This window comes from Phoenix dactylifera, chromosome 7 (assembly GCF_051530095.1).
Source record: "Phoenix dactylifera cultivar Ajwa chromosome 7, Ajwa_hap1_PhDact_Kaust_v1.1, whole genome shotgun sequence".
In the NCBI taxonomy this organism is placed as follows: Eukaryota; Viridiplantae; Streptophyta; class Magnoliopsida; order Arecales; family Arecaceae; genus Phoenix; species Phoenix dactylifera.
In genome coordinates, this window is record NC_143196.1 from 34,056,532 (window position 1) to 34,080,713 (window position 24,182).

A 24,182-nucleotide genomic window follows, 5' to 3' on the forward strand; every position below is an offset into this window, starting at 1 on the left:
TAGTGGTTCATGTAACTTTATGGATGCCGTTATTTCAACGAATCAATTTGCGCCACGATGCTGGATTCGTGTAAATAAAATGACCAATGCGACGACAAGACACAATTCAAACCACGTCACGTGGGTTCTTGGTTTTTTTTTTTTTTTTTTTTCAACAACGGCAGCCCAGTAAATACGGCAAACAAAATGAATGTATGTATAAAAATACATATGGTTGGATACAACCATGGTTGTAACAACTAAACTTGTTATATTTGTTTGGCTGAAATCATTGGAGATAAATTTGATAATGTTACTTTGTAAATATTGTGCTAAACTTGGCAATTGTCCTCTAAAATATAGTCATTTTATTTAATTTACTTTTTTTTATAGTATTCATTGATGTGTTTGAGGAACTTGGACTTGACTTCTTAAATGAGTGGCTTTTTTTTTTGCGTGTGAATTTTCACTATTCAAAGTTCAACAATGTGTTTGTTTCAAGCATGTGCATTATTGTAGTAAGAATGATAAAATATGCATGTAAGTACCAAATCTTGCGAATAATTAACCATTTTGTATAATTCTCTTTTTTTTTTTGTGAGAATTATAATCCTTTTTGAACAATTAAAAGAGGAAACACCATGCGGATAAGTATCCATAACGCAATGATGTATGAGGCCCAGTGGGTCGGCGGCCTGTTCGTTTCTACCGACCAGGCTTGGGCCGGCCTGAACCGCCCGTTCGGATACTTAGCCCAGTCCCCAGATGCTTCGTTCCACCGCGCCGGAGAAACAAATAGAGAGGTCTCGGGCTCCCCTCTCTATTTTTGCCCCTCCAATTATCTCTCTCTTGGTCGCGGTGATTAGGGTTCCGATCCGAGGCTAGGGTTCTTGGGGGTGGAGATGGATGAGGACGAGGAGGATTACTTGTTTTACGGCACGCCGATCGAGCGGGAGGAGGAGACGTCGGCGCGGAAGAGGAAGGCCGTCGCCGACGCCGGCCAGCTGCGAACCCTTCCCCAATGGAAGCAAGAGGTCATCTCCCCCTCCTTCTCCATCTCAGTCGTTTTCTTGAAGAATCCCCCTTTCTCCTGTATACTTTAGGCTTCTTTTCCTTTTTCCGTCTTCATCTTTAGAATCGATTAAATTTAGTCCAGTATTCGATTTATAGCTCCTCTTGCCAGACATTTGATAGGATTTCCTTTGATTTCTTGCAAGCATTCGGTTTGAGCCCCACTGGGAGTTGAATAAATTACTTAACCACAGGAAAAAATTATCTTCTTCTGGATTTATTAATTCCTGGAACAATCTATAGACCGCTAGTTCTTTCCGGCAGAACCGTCAATTAGATCTCGGGCCTGGGAAAATTTTGAAGGACTTCGTTTGCTCATGATCAATGTCAGATGGGTTTTTAGCCTAGAAGAATGATCGTGTGCCAGTGTTGTGTAGCTGATAAAATTAGTGATCAGATGGCTATAGACTGCAGCGGAAGTATGGGAAGTCCAACTGGATTGGCACTGGAAATATCAGTTGGATGACTACATGGATGATCAAAAATTAATGCATCCAAATTATGACCTGGGGGCTCCACTTGACGGGAAAGATGCTCTCATGTTTATTTTTGAATTTTTCGTCACACCCCAATGTACTGGGGATTGTGTTTCAGCTCAACTAGTTGGCTTATAATTTTGTCCGTTTAGAGAAATTCAATTGCTTGGGTGAAGCCTCATCATCTGACCTATCTGTTTAGACTTTTACCAAGATCAGGGGAATCTTAATGGGGCACCAGAAAGTTTCATAAGCTTAAATTATGACTGATGGGGCAGGTCTATTCTTGCTAGCCTTTTGGGTTTCAGTCTTTCAGAACAGATCTCCCCCCTGCCACTGCAAGGAACTCGACACTAATTTGATAGGGATGACCTAAAATTGTCAACTGGTCAACAGAATGTACTTGATCCCTCTATAGAGCCTTCTTGACCAAGAGTTATGTTCCATAACTGACCCTATTCCAATGAGTGTAGGTTTGGATGGTGATTATGAGTCAACACCTAAGGCATGTTAGAAGGGGTCATCTTTAGCTTTTATTTGTAAAAGAGATATAATGGCTAGCTCAAAAAATAGGCGGAACAATATTGGAGGCCTTCTACATATTATGTGTTATCAATGTCTGAAAAGGCAGGGACATAAGGCGTGGTGCTAGAACATTTAGGTTTTTTTTTTTTTTTTAAAGCAATGATACTTTCTTCTTGGTGATGACTTAATCAAGACCCTTGGGTGTCAATTGTCAAGACATAACAATAGTACCACTCCTTCAATAGTTATGTTGCTAAAAAAATTGACCATATCGATCAGTATAATCATATCTCAAAACTCTAAAACCTGAAGCCTAACCTTGGATCTATATGTACTACCCTATCCCTGTTTGTCCCATAATAAATATTTTATCTAGCTCTTTTACATCTACTAGTTCATTTTAAATTGATGGCAAGCAATGTCTTAAATTTTTGACAACTTGTAAATTTAATTCCTGGTTTAGGAAACCCACTAGAAATTTTGATGTACTTTTAAACCTCTCAATTACCCCTATACTTTTGCATTGAAGATCCAATTTGTAATTAAAACTGTCTTGCATCCAATTTGTTATCAAATTTCTCCAAAATTCTTTATTACCAAACTCTATTTTGCACCCATCTCGGTGTTAAATCTTTCCAAGTTCTTGTTTGCATTTATTTTCTTGTGAGTTGGATATTATTATTCAAATACTTTTCTAGGATCCAATATGTTGATAGGTTTGGAAAGGTTTTAATGTATTTTCAAATGGTAAAGAGTTTGAGGCAGCAAAAGGGGAGGAGAGATTAGGCAGTAACTTTTTAAGGAGGAAATTAACTTGTTTAGGATCTAAGAAAGGTCAATTAGTATAGATGGCTACCCACCATACAGCTTCTAAAAAGTTTAGCTTATTTCATTCTTTTCTTCTTCCTATTCTTGCGTTTAAGTAATGCTCTTCTTTTGTTTAAGTGATGGTCTTATGTTACTATGATCTTTATATGAGGATACCATTGGGCAATGATATGTACTGTGTGCTGCATGATATTCTGAAAAGTACACAGATTTTGTAGGCTTGGTTGAGGGTCTCTGGCTTATGACAGCTTTTTATGTTTCTATACTTTGAGAGAGCAACTTTTTAATAATCCTGTCTCAATGGATCCTACATTTTAATTATCCCTTTCATCCAAAATTCCTTGTTGATTGTTATTCTGAATGAATCCCTGTTCTGTATTTTTTTCTCAAGCTCACAATGTTTATAATAGAATTTGTAGATATGGGATGTTGCATGCTTACCTTTTGTCTGCGTCAATGTGCTATACTAATATCTTTTTACTCAGAGTTTGACCCTACATATTCTTTATTTCTTTCCTCCTGAATTACTAAATTTGAATACTCAAAATTCAGGTCAGAGATGAGGAAGGTCGCAGAAGATTTCATGGTGCATTCACTGGAGGCTTTTCTGCTGGCTACTACAATACTGTTGGTTCAAAAGAGGGTTCGTTCTTTTAAGAATTACTGAAAATTGTTTTATGGGTGAAATTGGGCAGCAGTCTGAAGAATCTGGTAGAAATTAATTGCAGGATGGACTCCACAGACATTTACGTCATCACGCAAAAATAGAGCTGAAGTGAAACAGCAGACTATATATAATTTTTTTGATGAAGATGATATTAAGGTATTTCCTGTGATTTTTTTTTTTGTTGTGTCTCCTGTTCAATATCAGTTGCATTTTCAAGGCATGGAAGATATTTGGCCCTTTATTATCTTCTAGAATAGGTTTACATTTTTCTTAGATTAACTACAGTCAAGGATCAATGTTTTCATTTTGGCAGAGATCTCGGCTAAGATGTTGGTTTGCATTGGTACTGGGCACTCGCGCTCAGCCATTATTATCTTGGCTTATATAAACCAATATATATCAGCTGATGCAATATAAAAACATCGGTCGAACTTCCTTGTAAATATTTTATGATCTTAAAATTTCTCTTTTGCTATTAAATATTTAAGTTAATGTCTTAATGTGTTCGCTAATTTTGCATTTACTGTATTTACTTAGATTCCAATATCTTATTTCTTAAAATACTGGCTGGGCTCTTCTTGGCTGAGACAAACCAAGGCATCAGTCTGTTTTGGTGTTGGCTATCCACTGAGTGGCTGAGTTTTTCAGTTTTAGAAACATTGACAAAATCTTTAAAATCCTACCAAAATAGTAATTTCTTTTTGTATTCTAAGAGAGCTTGCTAAAATTAAAGCACCGTTTTCCATTATTATTATACATAAACTTTAAAATGGGCCTGTTACCTTCACAATACCGCTTACTTTGTTGACATCAGATGCATTCATCTTGTTTAGAAGCACCTCATCTTTATTCTACTAATACAATTATATACAATTATATACACTTTATATATTACACATGCTTTGGTAGTGACTGAAGCACTCATTTGGTTTTTCCTTCACATGCTATTAAAAACCAAAAGGCTTTGGTCATTTTATCATCTGCATTATATATTGTCATTTTGCTTGATTCACGGACAATTTTTTGCATGTGGTTGGATACTAAATCATCCTTTAAATCCTTAAGTAAGTCACCAGGTTCAAGCATGTTATAATCTTTGATTATTGGAAATAATTATATAACACTATACTTTAAGATTAAAATGTCAAATAGCTGTATTAATATGATTTTAGGGTGCCTTCATGTGACAGGTCTTCTGAAAGTATTAGATAAACCAAGGGATCCATTTAGACTGAGTTATCGTGCCTGAAAGTGCTGTTCAATATCCAATCTTATCAATGTTACTTTCTTTTCCAGAAAGCTGTGTAATTTATAGCCTTAGCAGAAAGTGTCATTGATAAGTGTTGGATAATCACAGTTATTTTTATTTGACTACAAGATTATGATCTGGGTTCTTACAAGTTCCAATCATTGTGCTTATGACATACAGGGTATGGGAGGGCATGCGTTGGAGACATCCCTGCAATTTGATACCTTTGGATTTACTGCTGCAGAATTTGCCCGTAAGAAGGCAGAGAAGGAACAACAGAAGAGGTCATTTCAACCTTGTTGTATGGTTTACTTGCCAGAATATAATAAATTTTAAACTTGATGTAATGTTGTTGTAGCTTAGCCTTCATAGACTTCAGATCAAACAAATCCTTTCCAAACAATGACAAACTTTATCCTGTCAGTCTGGGGCCAGCTACATCAAAATCAACCTCAGAAATTTCTTCCAAACTCTTTTTCTACAAGCAGTTTTCCTTTTCCCCACTGCCCCTCTCTTTTCTTCTCTCTCCTCTCTTCTTTCCTTTCTCTTCTCTCCTATAAGTTCTGGTATTCTCGTCCCTCTCCTTCTATCCTTTTATGTCTTTCTTATCACCTCTTAAGAGGGATTGCTAAGTCTTGTCCTCCTTTCTAATTTTATTGTACTGGTATGGACTAGAGTGAGAATGGGTTGGATTTTGGTTAGGGTCAGTTGGCCTATTCATTTTTTTGGGTTGAAAAAAATAAACTTTACCCAACCTATTTATTTTTATATGGGCCGATGCTCTGCCTGGAAACATAGTTAGAGCTCTACCAATCAATTATTTTCCTTAAAAAAATGAAAACAAAACAGAGTAAAAAGAGGGAGTTAGAGTTGGAGGTCCTAAAAAAAACTAAGAGAGAGGAGAGATGGAAATGAAAGTGTACCAAAAAAAAAGATGTATCATGTCCATGGTGCCTGATTCATTTTTCTTTTCATTGCTTATTTATAGTTTCCTCACAGGTTGTTTTGCAATCCAGTGCTATTGTCTCTTTTTTGCATCTTTGTCAAAGTTTCTCAACTTTTCTGTCTAAATGCTTCATTTGTTTATTTTTTCCCTTTCAACAATCTTCCATCTGCATATTGTCATTACTTACCTCCTTTGTTCTTGGGGTTGGCAGTTATATTGTTCTCAATTAGTTACACAACTTGCAAAATTAAATTAGAACTACATGGGCTGTCCCATTATACAGTGCAGATGGAAATCTTTTCATCTAAGTTGGAAATGGAATTTATAATGTGCTTTCAGCATAGTTTAGGCCCTGTTTGTCATCACTTGTGGTTTATGGTTTTCAGTTTTCTTTTCTTTTTTTTTTAAACATGAAAGTTAAATCAGAATGGTGTGTGGTAATTTCATTTCTTTTTTTTTTTAGTTTCTCTTTTTTTCAAAACAAATTGATATCCTGATTTTTTGAAAATGTGAAGCTGAAAAATCTGGTTTCTATATATTTTTTTTTTTTTGAAAACCAAAACTGCCCACGATGCTCACTGCCACCTCTGTTGGCACACCTTGCTGGCCCGATAGCACTGCAATGGGTACCCTTGCGGGCCTAGTAGCTGCTGCCACCACTGCTACTACCACTATTACCACTTCTATTACCACCACTGCCACCAGCATCTTTGCAACCTAGCCGCTGCCAAATGCAATCTACGCGATCATCAAATAATTTTCAGGTCTTCGGTTGTGAGAAATAAAAAATAGAAAACCGGGTTGAGTGATGCCAAAGGATACCTTAACTTAGGGGTGCAAACCGGAAGTGATGCCAAAGGTTCAATTTCAGCAGCTTGATCTTGGCTTGCTAAGAGCTTGTTTGATCTCGACTCATCTAGGAAATCAAACACTTTTTAGAGCTCAGCTCATAAACGAGCTAATCTGGAATGCTGATGTTGTTCAGATATAATGGAAAAGCTTGCCCGGGCTCAGGGCTTAGCCAAGCCACGCTTGAACAGGTTATGTTGAGCTCAGCTCGAGTTTGAGACACGCTCAAGCAGCTGTTTGGTTCCAAGCTGAGCTTGAGCAGCCTGGTACTTGGCCTTGACTTGGCTTGTTTGCACCCCTACCTTAACTTAGTATAAGTGGTGCTACTCTTTTTTATAACACTGGAGAAAATTCATTAATGTTAATTGGAAAATATAAATTCAGTTGAGTTGATTTGTTACTGGAAATATGATCAACCCAGTTGTGACATGAAACATTCCTGGATATTGCATTGTTTGGCCTCCTTATAAATGTAATCCTGCATTTTTTTCCATTGCAGACCATCAGCTATTCCTGGACCTGTTCCCGATGAAATAGTTCTTCCTGCAGCAAATTCTATTGGTTTGTTTTGTTTTTTTATTGTAAATTTGATTCAGTAACCAAATTTTCTTGGCCCAAAGTTTTCTACTTTGGTACCATTACATTTCAATCTTAATTTTCTATAGGTATAAAGCTATTGCAGAAAATGGGATGGCGTCATGGTCATTCTATCAAGGACACACATACTGATTCCTTGTATGGTATGCTTTTTGGGTGCCTTGTGGCATTAGCGATATTTGTGGCCTTCATGTCTCTAAACATACTTAGCCTTGCATTCGTATGTGTTTGATATTAAGTTATTTGCTATTCTTCAAATATTTTTGTTTTGGGATACTGTGAGATTTATGGTACTCAAAACACTTAAGGTTTATTGCGAGTGCCCAGATATCAGATTGACTTGACTATGTAGTGGTAGTTGATAGCAGTCACTTCACCTTATTTGGTCCAAATTTTGATAAATAACAAAATCTGTTTGTACCAAAAAAAATCTTGTACTTTTTTAAAGCAACTTTATTACTTTTATTATTTGTGGTTCGATTTTAAATCTTATCCGATCCATATTTTATATTTCTGGTCAGTTTTTGGTAGCTATTTCAATTATCTTACAACTTGTGACCTAATCCTACCAAACAAATTGAATCAAATACTATTAAATATTTTGTTACAAAATTGTCTACTAGAGATCTAATCTTTTAACATTTGATAATGTTCAATTAAAAGATCTCCTCAAACATGCATAGAGTGATAATTACATGTGGTCTTGATAATCACAGTAATGTGATGGAGATCTTTTTTCCCTATGAAATCACTCGACCAGTTGCTTTCAGCTTGTAAAGGTACTTCTTTGTGGCATATCTTTGAAGCAAATTAAGCTGCATTTTATGGATTTATATTATGGAATATACACACATACATATACCTGTATGTATATTGGATGCAAAATCCAGGTTATATAGAACTTCGTACTTTTTTTTGGGGGAAAATTATGGTTTTCTTTTGGTTCTTGGAATTTAAGATACGGAGTATCTATCTGTAGAACTTCATACTTTCTGTTCTTACTTTATATGATTTTATGATTCTTCTTTATTGGAGGGTTTTGGGGGAGAGGGCGGGGTTCTGGGGTTTCACAGATGCCTTTATTTAATGGTCCTGAGGATGGTTTGAAGGGTTGCATAGCTTTGAAAGATATTGCAGTAATGTTCCCAGAGGTTTTGCATCTTGGTGCCTGTATAAATTCATATACTCAATTTGTAAAAAATTAATATGTGAAAACAGATTCTTCCATTAGGGCATCATCATGCTATCAGCTTTTTTGATTAAAATTTTATTGGTGATATCTTTTGTTCTTGCAGTATTTTAGTAAGTGTTGGGATTTAACCATGCATCTGATCTAAATTTTTGTTGCTTTTAGAAGCACGCAGAGAAGCTAGAAAAGCATTCCTGGCCTTTTCTGGTAATGACGGAGGACCAGAACTTGCTCAAAATGAATCAAGCAGGTCTGACTCTGAAGAATGTAGTGAAAAATGCAAGGATGGCATCTATGCTTCTCAAAATACTCCTGTGAGTAATTTGACACAGACCTTTATTAATGAGTTATTTGTTTCTCTATATTTGGAAAATGGTAGTTTTCCTCATATGGTTAACATCTTTAGTTCTTTTCATACAACCAGTCAGAAAACAATGTCTTCTCTTACACCTCCTATATTTTAGATGTATGTACTACATCCGAAGCTGGATTTACATGGATTGGGTTATGATCCGTTCAAGCATGCTCCTGAATTTAGAGGTAATGGAATCTAGTAAGTTGATTATTGTGCTCCATTGCCATACTTGATTGGAATTTCTCTAAGACATTTGATTCATCCTTTTCAGATAGGAAAACATTCCATGAATCTAAAAATAAGGATCGTCATTATAGAAGTGATGTTTCAATGAAGGGGAATCTTTTAGCTTCCAACTGTAAGATATCTTTATCTGCCTGGATTTCAGATTTGACTGCATTTGTAGAATTTACGTAGGAATGTCCCTTTGAGTGTTGTTGCCTATTCATTATCATCATAATACTTCAGCCTGTTGTCACTTGGATTTACAACTTAATCATGGACTCAATCATCAGCAGGAAAATATGCCCCAGGCTTCGGAATCGGAGCACTTGAGGAACTTGATATTGAAGATGAGGATATTTACGCATCAGGTAAGTATTAGCATGATTAACATTCTGCCATGATCACATCATACGTCAATCAATTTTCCAACAATTGGAAGCTAATAGTTTTTGTTTGAAAACTGTCAGTCTATTGACTAATGTTTTGCTGCTATTTTATTTGGATGCAAAGTTTTGCCACATTTCAATAAATTATTGAAGAAGTTTATAGAACAAAAAAGTACTTCCTTGAGAAACAAATAATTGAGACATGCATATGTTCCATTTCCAATTAGGGTAGCGGAATGCCACTTAATTCACATTTGAAGTTTGAGCACAAGTTTTTTAATGCATTATGAGTATGGTGCTTGATAATATCTAAGGGATGGTAACTCTTTTAATCCTTTATCAATCTCGTTGTGGATAGGTCATGCTTTGTTGTCTAGCCAACCAATTAGTGCACACAAAAAGGACTTGTATTACCTCTTAACCGATTCATCATTTTCTTGGATTCTCTTAATAAAAGAGGGTAATTCTTAATGTCCTCGGAAGATGTTTTGGTATTAAACACTTCTATGAAATTCTTGCTAGCAGAACTTGCATTCAAACTAGTATTGTCCTTTTACAGGTTATACTTTGTGATCATACTCACATGAAAGCATATCATTCAGACAATGCAAAACTGCAGGTTTTTACATGTCGTGACATGACAATGAACCCATCAGAATGAAGTTTAACTAGTTTTTATTTTATCATCATATTTCTAGGCATTGCACTTAATAATGGTTAAAAATCTTTTCCTTCCACTCTCTCGCTCCCCTTTTTTCTTAATAATTATCTTGTCTTGAAAACTCAAGTTTTTATTTTTTATTTTTTGCTTCTTCAAATTAAGTGCTTCCATTTTCAATAGTTAAACCAATTTAAAGAAAGCTATTAGCTAATTAATTGGAAACCAACCATGAGCTCTGGCGGAAAATCACTTTATGTTTCTACATTTTTTTAATTAGAAGGTGCAGTCAAAAATAACATTTGTGGGTTTAATGCAACATTTACCTGAAAATATATCCTTTGAGAGTAATATTTGGAAAATATACCTTTTGTTAGAATCACCTTAACGGTTCTATACTTCTAGCTTAAAGGCATCGACTAGATTTCCAACGAATCAATTATGATCCTAGACTACTTATAGATAAAATAGTTATATTCCTATAGAACTTAATTGTGTGCTGTCTCTTACTGGCTTGAATCCTTTATCAATTTTAGATCCAATTGTATCCTGCATGTTCCTTTGATTGATTCTGTTCTGCTATTATACTAAAGAACTGTGTTTTGTTCAAACAAACTATAATGCTTCAGGCCTTTCCATCCCAAGTTTTGCCAGACTGTAACTTTATGCTTCATATGTATTCGTATGGCCCACTTTTTTATTGTCTAGTCTGTCTCTCTCTGAAACATGGGTCATGAATGATACTGATGAGGCAATGTTGTAAGGTATCGTAAGAACCTTCAATCCACAGGATGAAGTTTCTGTTTCTATCGTGATTGTCTATGATGCATCTAGGCTCAATAAAGATCATTTTAACTCAATTAACTGTCTTAGCTTGTAGAGTTGTTCTAGTGCTATTTCTTATTCTCTAAAATATCGTTTATAGGTTTTGACTTTGAACAAACTGAAGTTGAAGAAGTTGAGCCTTCAAGAATTATCAGACACAATAAGTATAAACTGGAAGATAAAAAGCAGGGAGTTCTGCCTGGTTTTAAAGTTGCATCGATTTCCGACTACAATGTTGTAAGGTAGCTTTAACACATCACAAGATTCCCTGATTCATAATTTTGTAAGGCGTTTTTTTTCCTATATTTGTTTTCACCTTCATGAATTGCATTCTTTACTAAATACCTGAGTGGAGCTTATTAGTGGATAATAGATACTATTCATCAATGGTTGGCCCTTTGTTTATTTTGGAGATGCACCTTGACTTATATTGACTTGCTGCTCAAATTTACTTTCAGATTTCTCCCTCCTGTTATTCCAGCTGATTTTGAGCCATATCACAAGTTTCCTACCCCTCTTGAGATGGAAGATAAGTTAGCTGAGTTACCTCCTCCTGAGGTACCTCCTCCAGAAGACAATAATTTGAGACTGTCGATCGAAGGGCTTGCAACTTTGGTTGCTCGTTATGGGAAACATTTTGAAGATCTCTCCAAGGAGAAGCATAGATCCAATCCATTATTCTCATTTCTTAATGGAGGAAATGGCCACAGTTATTATGCAAGAAAGTTGTGGGAGGAGAAGCAAAAAAAAGTTGATCAGCGAAGGATGGAAGATGTAAAATCCAAGTCATCTGTCCAAACAATGACTGCAGACAGTCGTGGAAGAATTCTTGGTGAAAAGCCCTTGGAGAGAAGCTCCAGTGGATCTAGCTCATCTACTGCCTTCAAAGAAGTCGTCCATTTCCAGTCCAATCTTTCAGACACATTTACCAAACCAAACTCTCTTGTAACTTTCTATTCGTCGCTTATTTTCTCCCATCTTATTCAGTAGCAATTTTCTGTCTAATATCATTTAGCTGGATCCCATGAAGTTAGTTTCTTGAGAAGGATAATACTTACACTAAGGCTTGTCCGGGCTGTAGGTCGAGTCATCAGAATCTGTAAAACCTTTCAAAAATGATCCTGCAAAGCAAGAAAGATTTGAGTATTTTCTTAAGGATAAGTACGAAGGTGGCCTCCGTTCTACACAGGCCTTGGGTAGTAGTATCATGTCGGAGGCTGATCGTGCCCGCGAGAGACTGGACTTTGAGGCTGCAGCAGAGGCAATTGAAAAGGGCAAAGGGAACACAAAAATTTGTGTTCCATCAACCCACACAGTTTTGCCAGGACTTGGGGAGCAGTTCTTTATACCATCAACCGGAGTAGAGGTATATTTTGCAGTGTTTGCAGGGTTTCTGTTAGCTCATATCCCTTTTGAGAACTGATTTATGATGCATGTTGAACATGTTCAAGCAGAAACATGACATTTCTCAAGATGAAGAAAAGATAATGAATAAGTTTTACCCAAAGAGAGAAGAGTTTCAGTGGCGACCTACACCCATTCTATGCAAGCGATTTGATATCGTCGATCCTTTCATGGGGAAGGTAAATCTGTCCATAATTAGCATTGCACTGGGAAAGGTTTTTTTATTCAACATGATTAGCAAGACTCTTTTCAAGGTTTTTCTATGTGCAGATTGAGGAATATTGCCTTTTGTCTTCTAGTAATTTAGCTAAATATTGCTTGTCTGAGTTCTGGACTTTATTTTCATGAAGTGACAAGTGGCATCGATTAAATGTCATATTCATTGTGCAACTCTTTATTCCTATTATATCTTACCTTTTTATCTATGTATGTGTGCGTATTTGTCTATGCATGGACAAACACAGACATCATTGTAATTGTTCTGATCGCTGTTTATTTACATGTATGTTCCAATTTTGTTTCACGCCGCATCCATCTATTAGTTGCTATATTTTTTGCTATCATAGAATGTAATTATCTTTTTAGCAGATTTATGTAGTCTGGATCTGCTTCATCGTAGGTTGCTTCCATCTTTGAAACTGTCAGGTGATTTGGTTCTTATAATTGAATGACAGCCTTCCACTTGGTGGTATCCAACATCTGCTTTCCAGATAACCACCTACTAATGGCAGAGTTGAACTTAATTTCAGTTGTGCATGTGATAGATAGTTTTTTTAAGTATCAATCTGGAAATTGATCTTCTTGAACAAAATGCACAGGTTCGAGTGCTTTGCCTGCTTATGTATGCTGTAGTCACACATGCCAACATCTATCAGCCTATTTTGTGGTGCAAATGGTATGGCACATACAATACAAACTTATACGCAGAACATACCCTATATAGTACCTGATGTATTGCAGTGGGGCATCATATGGGGTATCATATGACATATTAAGTTATGTCAAATAACCTGAATAGGAAATAGGTGTTGGATCAAGGTTGCAGGGTCCCAGGAATATAAGAAGTGCCAGAGAAACCACTGAGCGTGAAGATGTTATGAACTAAGACTTGGCAACTATCGTTTAGAATATGGATGACACTAGTTGTATAAATGACAAAAGTACAGATGGTGCAGCTCTGTGGTTGGCTTCCTAAATACATGGAAGCTAAAAGAAAGATTTCTACTGAAAACTTGGTTGAGAGTGCAGGTGCCATGCACCCATAAGTCCTGGAGTGATTACAACACCCTGAGTGGAAGGTCGTTGCTACTAAACCAAAACGTGATAAATCTAAATCTCGCCATTCGTCCATATTTCAACCTTGGATCAGGTTCTGGTTGGATCATGTTCGTCGCAACCTTCTTGCAGTCATTTCCATAAGAAAGCTGAAATCTAATTAGGTTTGTCAAATCTCCAAGAACACGTGTATGAACCATTGCATGATCATTGCCCTGATTTCCTCCAGTCTAGTGGGTGATAATTGAACCCTATCCCTTTTTGACAATGAAAGAGTACCCTTGCCTAGTTTTCTCTAATGCTCTTTGCTGGGACAACTACCAGTTGGCTGTATCAGAATTTAAGGAACTCGAGTATGTTTTGCCAGTATGATTCACAAAAGGGAGTGCACCATTATGCAGTCCATCAACACACACCCTTTGTTATAGCTGATCAAATTGAAAAAACTGCCAGGTACTTCATAGTTTGTAATTTGTATTTCTCTGTGGTAACTGGTAAACTATATGGCTTAATTCAAATTTAAAGAGTCAGAGGGTGATTTTTCCTTTTGAACTACCAAAAGAGCAATTGTCATTCCCTTTTTTGTTATACAATTTTTGGTGAAGATCTATTGCCAATCCTTTAAAGGCATGTCATTATGTTCTATATTACCCTTCAACAAACACAAGGAAAAGAGCCATTGTTCTGAACCCTTTCACCAATACAATTTGGTCTTGAAATTGCTTAAGGTCTTCAATCAGCTTCTGTTGTGTTTCTTAAAATGAGTTGTTTATATTTTTTTCCTTTGTCCATCTGGTGCAGACGTTAAACGTAAGATCTCTAGTTTTTTGTTTTTTTGGCTCAATGTAAGCCTTAATTGGTAGATCTAGCTTTCTGTGATGACTGCATGATCTCATTCTCATGGCTTTTAGATGTGAAAGCCTACTGCAAATATCTCATATTCTCGTCTCCTGCAAGCAGATCTAACGAGATAACTTCTTTCCATTTGCAGCCACCACCCTTGCCTAGACCCAGAAGCAAGATGGAGACCCTTATCTTTATGACAGAATCTCTCAAGAGTTCAAAGACTGAAGAGACAAGTTCTGCTGCCAGAGACTCAAAACACATATCTCTATCAGAAGTACAAGAGGTTCAGAAACAACCAACTGCTAACGAGCCTGACATTGAGCCAAGCACTACAACTGTGCAGAGGCCAGTTGATCTATATAAGGTGCTTACTTGCAATCTAACAAGAGAAAATAAACAAACACTTATTCCTGTTTTTGTTTATTTGTTGTCGTTTTTTTTCATCTGGTATGTTCAAGCTTCTAAGATGCATGTTTGTCATCATGAGTTGCTGTAAAATGGTGCATATGTTTGCAGTGCTCCTCTTATGATGGAGTTGATCTTTATTGGTTGCAGGCCATTTTCTCTGATGAATCTGATGATGATGTGGATGGTGCTAGTCCCAGCCAAGTGGTTGATCCTGCAAGTAAGAATGAAGGTGCTAACACAACTTTAAACCGTTTGATAGCAGGGGATTTTCTAGAATCTTTGGGTAAAGAGCTAGGACTAGAGGTTCCTCCTGATAGGCCCTGCCAACCGTATAAAGCCAACAGTTCAACCTTAACAGAAAATGCTTCCATGGGAGATCTCAAAATCCCATCAACTAATGAAAAATCCACATCTACATTTGAAATGCCCAAAGTGCTCTTGGAAAACAAGGATGAAGCTTGCAAACCATGGCCTCCTGAAAATGGCAAAAACAGTGCTTCTGCTTCTAAAGCATGGGAGATTGAAGTTCCGCCTTTTAATGGGGATGGGCATGGTCATTGTTCCTCTTCGAAAGATAGTTTTAACATCTGTTTGAGGAGTGGAGTGGCTAGTGGTCGTCCTGATGTTAAAAATGATAAAGTTCAAGTAGAGAAAGATGAACTTGATGCTAAAATAAGTCGCTCACACTCAAAGTATCGAAGAAGCAGGAGTAGCTCTCCAGATACTGATTCTTGTGATCAACATTGGATTAAAAAAAGCAGAACTCACTCAAGGCATCATCGAGGCAGGAGCAAGACCCCAGATACAGATTCTTCTAGTGATCAACATCGTTCTAGAAAAAATAGAACTCACTCAAGGCATCATCCAAGCAGGAGCAGAACTCCAGATACTGATTATTATAGTGATCAAAATAAAGCTAAACACAGTAGAACTCAATCAAGGCATCGCCATAGGAGCACTACACCGGATATTGATTCTTCTAGTGATTGCCGGTATCGTGATCTCTCAAGGTCCGGAGTAGAAAAATGTTCACCTCAAGGAAAAAGGAAAAAGCGCTCAAGACACCACAAGCACAAAAGGAGATCTCCGGATAGATATGCTAGCCGTGACAACGACAGGGATCTCACAGATGATAGCAGAAAGGATAGGAAATCAGGGGACAGGGGAAGGCACTCTGCAAAATCAAAATCAGATAGTCATAGAAACTACCGTTGAACATACTTAAGATGAAAGAGATGAAAATCATTCTAGAGTTGTAAGTGCTTTGTTTGCCTATTGCTCATTGTGCATAGTCAAAAAAAAATGCCATGCTTTCTATTTAATTCTATCATGCATTCAATAGTTGTTTGGGATGGGTATCTTTTCTATTTTCATTTGTATCGTGGCTTATTTTATATTCTTGTATATTCCCGTCTATCACTTCAGTGATGTTTCCCACTAAGCAAAATGGCACATTACATGTCTGCCTCTTCCCGTAAGTTTTTGTTGCATTGTAGAAGATGTTTTGCTTCTACACTTGAAGATCTTCCAAGTACTTATGCAGCAGCTTATTTGGTTATAAACTTGAATCAACATGTATCGTGCTATGCATAATCATCAGGTTGCACACTTCTACTAAATCTTGACAGCAATATCTGGTTTTTGATATATAAACAAAAGAATATTGTTCCAGAATTATATGCATCTCTGTAGCTATATAACCAGCATAACAGGATGCTGTAGAAATCCTCGTCAAGAGTATTAATATTATTCAAGTTAATAGTTTCTAAAGAAACAATTACATTCTTGTCGTATATCTGGCTTCCGTTATCTTGTTGTCTTTAAGCTGATTTTGAACCTTATCTTTTTATTATACGATTGACAGGTAGCATGTTTTGGAAATTAGGCATTATGTTCCTTTTAACTTCACATTTGTGTCATGTGTGATGCAAGTGGGAAGAGGAAATATGGATGCTTGCAGTCTGATGGATGGAGTTGTGCTCGTAATAAGAAAGACATGGAAAGGAAAGAATTTCATCTGGATAAATGGTTGGATTTCTCTTTTAGGCCTACTATTTTTTTTTCTGTTTAATTTCCCCCCTCTTATTCTCTTATTTGAGCCTTTCCTTAGACTCTTCCTTAGGTGTTTCAATTTCCTTTCTTGGTTTCTTATCTCATGTGTGGGACTGTGGTTTTTAAAAGGAGGGATATCTGGCCTTCCCATGAATTTTGGCCCTCCTATTAGCTCTCCCCCACCTCCCTTTCTTTTTTCCCTGAAGGTTTCTATCTTATGGATAATTATTGAGTGGAAGTAAGGTTGAACGTTAAGGCACTCACCAGGAGTTTGCTTTACATTATGGTAAAGATAGCTATTGGGGCCTTAAATTGTCACTGAGGGACGTTTTTCAGGTTTTCTCAAACTGGTAGAAGAGAATTTTAACAGAATTGGGACCTCATCTGAAAATATTGCTGTGCTGCTGGCTGAGCTAAGGACTTTAGCTTCTGAAGGGATGGTTTTGCCTTTAACGTGACCTTTTTGGGTTCTTCTGGCTGCTGTTGCTCTAGGTCAATTGCTCTTTTTATCATTGCATAGATGTTTCATAATATTGAAATATCATATTAAATATTTATTTTTAATCAACTCTTCTTATCACTAGTTTTGTAGAAAATTATTTTGTTCAGATACTTAATAGGTGCTTCCGCATCCTAATCTTTTTGAAACTTCCATGAGGCTTCCTTCTTAAACTCCTAGTACGTCCTCATCGTGGCTCTGTTTCATGCCTCATTTCATAGGAAACGTCAAAGTGGTTCCATTATATTATATTCCATCTAGATCCATCGGCCACTTAGGGTGGAGTCAGGGATCTCAGATCTGGCTGAAAGGTGTAGTTGATGACAAGTGAATATTCCTTTACCTACAAGGCAGCAACCAATTCCACTTTCACACCCACCCTCAGTTTAGATATCTAAGGGATAAAATCAATTTGCAAGTTGTTTCTAATAATTTGTGTATGGGTTTTTTGTGTACATACTCTCCTAAATATTGAAATTTGTATGAATACCCTCATAAAATTGATATTTGCATGTATACTCTTATAAAATACTTGTTTTGCGTGTATATCCTTTATTTTTCTTTTTTCTTGCATATGTGCTCACACCATCTAACGCCGTCAAAAAATTAGCGGTTTAAAATTAAAAATGATTGAAATATCCTTAATGGGTAGGTATGCAAAAGAAAATATTTATAAGGGTATATATGCAAATAATACTATGCGAGGGGGTTCATACAATTTCACATATTTAGGAGGGTTTACATGCAAAAAAATTCTAATTTTATTTTTTTCTATTTCAACCTGTTTTAACACTCAGATTTGTCTAGGGTGGCCTTCTACCACATGGACGTGGAGATTGTTAATAAATCTGAAGGGTTCGAAGTCCTTCAATGATTTTGCTTGGGGATGATTGATATTGCTTTTCCACCCATGAACATAGCAATAGCAAGGAAGCTTGATCATTGTAATCTATCGTTTGCCTTTAAGAGATTCTAATCCTTTTCTATATTCTAATGTATGCCCTCATATATGCATCTATAACAATAAATATTATAAGCTATGTTTCGATTAAATAAGATATAGAGGTTGTTATCAATGAAAAAGAATAAAGTAGGTTAATCTGATAATTAGTGAAAGAACTTCCATAACTCTTTTCGTTATCTAATTGTCGAATCAATTTTTTTTAAGCAATTTTCTTATGGAAAACATTGAGGAGCGGGCGCTAGACAAATTCGAGTATTAAAACAAATTGAAATAGAAAAACATAAAATTAAATTTTTTTGCATATAAATCCTCCTAAATATGTAAAACTGCATGAATACTCTCGCAAAGTATTATTTGTATATATACCCTTATAAATATTTTCTTTTGCATATCTACCCTTTAAGGATATTTCAGTCATTTTTAATTTTAAACCGCTATTTTTTGACGGCATTAGATGGTGTGGGCACATATATACAAAAAAAAAAAGAGAAATAAAGGGTATTCATGCAAAACAAGTATTTTATAAGGGTATACATGTAAATATGAATTTTAGGAGGTTATTCATGCAAATTTCAATATTTAGGAGAATATCTACGCAAAAAATCCTTTGTTTATGGAGTTAACTATGATTGAAGTATATGTTCTTGACCTCATGGTCTGGTAAAAACGTTACATCCTTGCTACCCCCTGCCCCACAAAAAAAAAAAAAAAGAACCTGCATATTTTGTTTGATGGCAGTGAGAAAGAAGACTAGAACATGTGAAGATTTTCTATAATTTGTCTCAAGAAGTTGTTCTTGAGACAGGTCATTTGCATGTGCTTCTTATGACGAGAGGAAATGACAGAATCTCTGTTATTGTCCACAAGTTACTTATGTTATAAACCATCACTTTCTTAGCTCTCTCTTTCAGGGGAGATACATGCTGCATGATATGGGAACTATTCTTTTTTTTTGAACAAAGTGGTCTCGGACAATTTATCAGAGTGCTGTGGGAAGTATCACTCAACATGATTTGGTGTGGATCGAACGCTAAATAGCCAACAGTTGTTGTTTTTTTTATAATTACCTTGGACACCATTTTGGAATTTTTGTTGGGCAAAGCCACTAATTCTGCGAAATGGTGATTGAAGTGATGTTTATTCCATGTATTAAAGTTGGATAAACCTGCCTTCCTGGTTTCCATTGACTATGGGTGTAGTTCTTTTTTCAGTTATGTAGCTATTTTGGGAATCTCAGTACTTTTGAATTGGATTATGATTCTTAGGAACAAGGTATGCCATACCATATCGAACCGCATGGTACGGGACGTATTATAATGTACCAGTACGTGGTATCGGGGGCATACCGACACTCAGTATGCCGAATTGGCCCCTGTACTAGGCATGCTGATATAGTAACAGGGTGGCACCAGTACAGGATCCCGATACCCACAGCATACCTTGCTTAGGAATATGGTTGTAGTGTTCCCTTGCTAGTAGGAGTATTTTGTTCACTTACATTGTAGGTGGACGGGTCAAATGCCTTTTTGTATCTGAAGGTTTATTAGAGTCCATAAAGCCTTGCCGACCAAGGGAGTCAAAGTGCCTGTAGGCAATGTGCCACTCCCTTGATAAATCTTATGTATAATGTCTGGGAGCAGAAGCAAAGAATTGAGCATGCTAAAGATCATATCTAATTATTTTGATTGATATCTTATGCAATTTAAATACTTCAGAAGTTTGAATTTTAATTTTTTTGCTAAATTCCTATACAATAGTTCAAAAGAGTCCAATTTCAAAAGATTGCATAAAGTATAGCTATCATAATCTATAAACGGCACACTAAAATTATAAGAATGTAAAATTACTGTCTAGATAACTAAATAATCTGCGATACTGTTGGGCTTATATAATTTATTGCTTCTTGTTGCTGGAAATTGGACCCGGGGGCTACCGCGAAGCCGGGGAAGGAGGAGCTTCGCTGCAGGGACGGTGGTCGGCGGCGCGCCGACTGGTGACGTCCTCCTGGAGGGGTGTAAGTCCTGCAAAAAGCCGGTGGCCGGGCTCCCCGGCGCCGGCCCTCCGATGCTTAAGTCAGAGGGGGCAGATATGTGGAGAGAGCAAGGAAGAGAGTATATGGAGAAGACAGCAGGAATATTTGGATAAGATGAAGAAGATGAAGAGGGTGATATCCTCCATTGTGTCTGTGCTGTTTGTTTCTTTTCACCCGGTCCAGGAGGGTTCTGTCCGGGCGGCCCCCATCCTTTTCCCCCCAGGTTTTCTTTTATAGAAGGATTTTTGTTACCTGAGAGTTGACAGGAGGTTTGTCCTCTTTTGTAATAATTGGGCACGATTTGGCCCATTAATGGCGTAGTGGAGAACGGGACCGAATCGGACCGGAATCAGGGAGTTGTCACGGTCGATCGGACCTGTTGGAGTGGTTGAACCGCCGGCTGTGGTGGGCCTGGGGTCCGTGGATGGTAAGTGCATTTATTACCGAATGAACCGGCGGTCAGGGAGAGCCATACGCTCTGATGGTTCAGTGATCCGGAGATCGTCTTGGGCCGTGCTCATTAAATGACTGGGTGCATCGGAGACTTGAGGGAGTCTCATGCATTAATGGCAGGTCGTGCCGAATACCTGCAGAGATCTTATGCCTTGATGGCTTGGAGATAGTGGCAGGCTATAGTAGAGTCGCGTGTATAGCCGCCGGACCTTTCGAGAAAGCTTGGCGGGGAGGAGTATTAGTTAAGGCATCGGCTCGGCAAGGGTGCCGAGCCGAGCTGGTCGCCCAGAGGGGCGCCCTGTGGCGGGGTTGCTTCTAGTACTCCTGGTCGGCGCCCTTTGGGCGAGTATCTTCTAGCCGAGCGCCTCTATTTGGCGCTCTCTCTAGTCAGCGCTTTCTAGTTGAGCGCTTCTCTGGTCGGCGTCCGCTGGTCGGCTCTTCCTATCCGAGCATCTCTACTTGGTTATTTTGATTGGGCGCCTCTTGGCGCTCTCTCCGGTCGGCGCCCTTTAGTCGAGCGCCTTCCTGGTCGGCATTCTTTGGCCGAGCATCCTCCTGGTCGGCGCTCTTTGGCCGAGCGCCTCCGTGGCGGTATGACTTGGGGTTTTTCCCCCAACACTTCTAATTTTTAAATTAGTAGCAATATTATCAATTATATAAGTAGATGGGCACAGACAGACAGCTTGCTGTTGAGGGAGCCACTTTGAAAGCCAAGCATATGCCTTAAGTGGGCCTATTCAGGTTAAGTCTAGGCAGTAGACCCTTCTGGAGTAGCATCTTTGGCTTCAGTTGAATTAACAAATTGTTTAGCTGCTTCTGTCATCATGATAAAAAGTCCTATCTCGCCCCTACTCATGGCTGATTTTAGTGAAAACATATCATTGCCACCTATCAACAGATACTGCGATACATGAATTACCATTTGTCAATGTTTCGACTTATTTGACACTGCACATTTATTTCTATATCCGATTATATCTTTGTATTCCAGTTTCTTTGTCTTATTCTGATCTTGTTTGCTCATCTACAAGCACTTAGCAGATAAGTGCTGCTTTTCTTTAAACTATCTGTGCTAGGCATCCGATTCCTTGTGTGTGAAATCATGTTTCGTTTTTGATAGTTTAGTCTTTCTATGATCTTGGCATTAGATGTCTTCTGACAGAGGCATTCACTACAAGCTAGGACGGATTACTGCTCTGTGATTTGAGCTGGAAAGAGAAGAATGCAGAGAGCCTGTTGCATGTTTTGTTTTGGTGGTATGCTTGTGTTTTGAGCCTTATTGATACTTCTTTCTCTTCTTGTTATCTCAACATGATATTTGTTTTGTTACTTTATCTTCTTATATTCCATCTAAGAAGGCTTCAACTAATAGTGTGCTAACATACTGGCGACCAGGAAGCTGTTCAGTGTGGAAGCATTTATTTTTGAACAGGAAAATTATTCTAAGTGGTTCGGCATATCATAGCCTTAAATGCAGAAGGCCAGACCTTCTGCGAAAGCTAAATCCTGTAAGCAAAGTTGTTCCTAAAGAGCAAGGAGGTTCTTTAAATTACAGAACACTTCAAAAGAGAAGTTGCTTTTTGTCTGTCTTAAAGAGTGCCTTTGCCGTACCGCAATTAGGAGGTTGAAAACCATGCTTGTTTTGGCATTTGGCTCTTGGATTTTGTTATCATATGATGCTATGACAACCATCTTAATGAATAACGCTCACTGCCCTCCAAATTTGAAACGAAGCATTATATGCCTGGTCTTGCACCTGCCAGTTATATATATATATATATATATATATATATGCGACAACGGGGCATCTCTTCCAATGATGAAATAGGTGACTGATAGGTATCACACCGGTGCTCGTTGCTCTGCTATTATTTTTGCATTATTATACTGTTGCTGGAAGTCTGAACTCAATAGTTTCATATCGTATCGACAGAAACAGAGGACCGGCCCCTGGGGGGTTCTTGTAATGCTTGAGAGAATTCTAGGAACCTCGTCTCTCTTTGTTTGATGTGGATGAAAATTATGATTGCAACTAGAAGGATTTTACCCTGGCATATCTAACTAACAGATTGCCGCAATTCTTGTTTGCTGTCTTTAGTTTCTGGCTCTTATCAGATTTTAAGTTTTTTTTTTGATATTTCTGCATACAGGCATACAGCTCAATGCAACCATGGCCGGGAGCTAGAGGAAATGCTTCATTGTTGCCATTGAAACTGCTGCCGTCTTGGGTGACTTTGTTTCCATCATCCTTCCTTAGGCCCACACTGATACTTAAATCATTAACGAACGATTGAAGGGATCGATAATTATTATGTCGCCTCTGTTAAATGGAAAGACCAGATTGTATAGTATCCCGTTGAAACACAACTCTCTTTTAAAGAATGCATTAGTATTTAAATATGATTTTTTGCTTGTTCATCATCCGATTTCTAGTTCTTTTCGAAATGACAATAGATGTGGCTGCACAATCTAATTCTAATATCAAGTAACATTACCAAATCTATCGAGGGGGCCCCTTGGATATAAGTTTATTAAGATGTCAAACTTGCACAAAACCATTTGTGCGTTGGTACCGGTTGAGGGTTGCTAAAGCAATATTAGAAAAATTAAGCTATAATTTAGATCCATCCTCACTGCCAGGATGGCGCAGGAATTGATGATATATATTGATCAATAATTTGATATGGTCCTCTGAGACAAAATAGGCGGTGCTCTTTTGCCAAAAAAAAGAAAAAAATGAATGGGCTGGGTCATCAAAATAGCCTATCAAAAGATAGTGCCAAACAAAACAATTTCCTAGGACGCGTTTAATATTTTGCCGATTTATGGTTGTGAAGTTGGTTTCCCTCTGAAATTCTGTTTGATGATTATGATGTACAAGTAGGTGAGCTGTGGTTTGTCCTGTTAGATAAGAGAGGTGGCCCTTGGGCAAGAATGCATGACCATCACAAGGCAAGCCTAATCTCGATATAGTTTCACCTGCTCTAAGGTTTCTTATTTGCCGTTTGCTGCTGCAAAGGTTAATATGGAGAGTCATAGCTAAAGAAACAAGTGTTAGGTGCTTGATGGGATCATTAGGTGAATAGCTTGGGATCTCGCATTACGTATCTGTTTGGCTTTATCCTGAACTTTGTTTTGGCTTGACAAAACGAAAGGAAAGATAATTTATGTGCTAGCCAAGCATTTCCAAGAATGCTGGTTGGGTTCATTGTCTTGATGATTTTGATGGGCTATCCATACTGTTTTATTTTAACCCATGGTTGGTGTCGCTGGCTTGGTTTTTCTTTTTAATACATGGTCACTAAGCCAGTGCCCATCAAAGCAATATGGTAATCCATGACTCATTGGGAACCCACAATTTGGGTCAATGACATTGCTAAATTCTTTATTCAAACGTTGTTGATGGGTAGCTATTTTTTCTATG

At 37.6% G+C, this 24,182-nt stretch overlaps 1 protein-coding gene across 6 annotated transcripts; it reads left to right on the forward strand.

Annotated features, from left to right (window-relative positions):
- Positions 1 to 761: 761 nt before the first annotated feature.
- TGH (SWAP (Suppressor-of-White-APricot)/surp domain-containing protein) lies at positions 762 to 23,159 on the forward strand. Of its 6 annotated transcripts, XR_015967564.2 has the most exons (20): positions 762 to 1,013; positions 3,432 to 3,522; positions 3,608 to 3,702; positions 4,976 to 5,079; positions 7,090 to 7,151; positions 7,256 to 7,330; positions 8,542 to 8,690; positions 8,841 to 8,916; positions 9,003 to 9,089; positions 9,247 to 9,324; positions 10,926 to 11,067; positions 11,284 to 11,770; positions 11,907 to 12,191; positions 12,280 to 12,408; positions 14,496 to 14,714; positions 14,906 to 16,013; positions 16,623 to 16,786; positions 21,907 to 22,014; positions 22,154 to 22,266; positions 22,909 to 23,159. XR_015967564.2 is itself a non-coding variant. In XM_039127069.3 (17 exons), the coding sequence occupies exons 1-16, from the start codon at positions 882 to 884 to the stop codon at positions 15,971 to 15,973; spliced, it is 3,279 nt and encodes a 1,092-aa protein (XP_038982997.3). In that variant the 5' UTR covers positions 762 to 881; the 3' UTR covers positions 15,974 to 16,013; positions 22,909 to 23,159. The 6 variants fall into 6 exon arrangements, 1 of the variants encoding a protein (XP_038982997.3); XR_015967565.2 differs by lacking the exon at positions 22,154 to 22,266; XR_015967566.2 differs by lacking the exon at positions 16,623 to 16,786.
- The last annotated feature ends 1,023 nt before the right edge of the window (positions 23,160 to 24,182 follow it).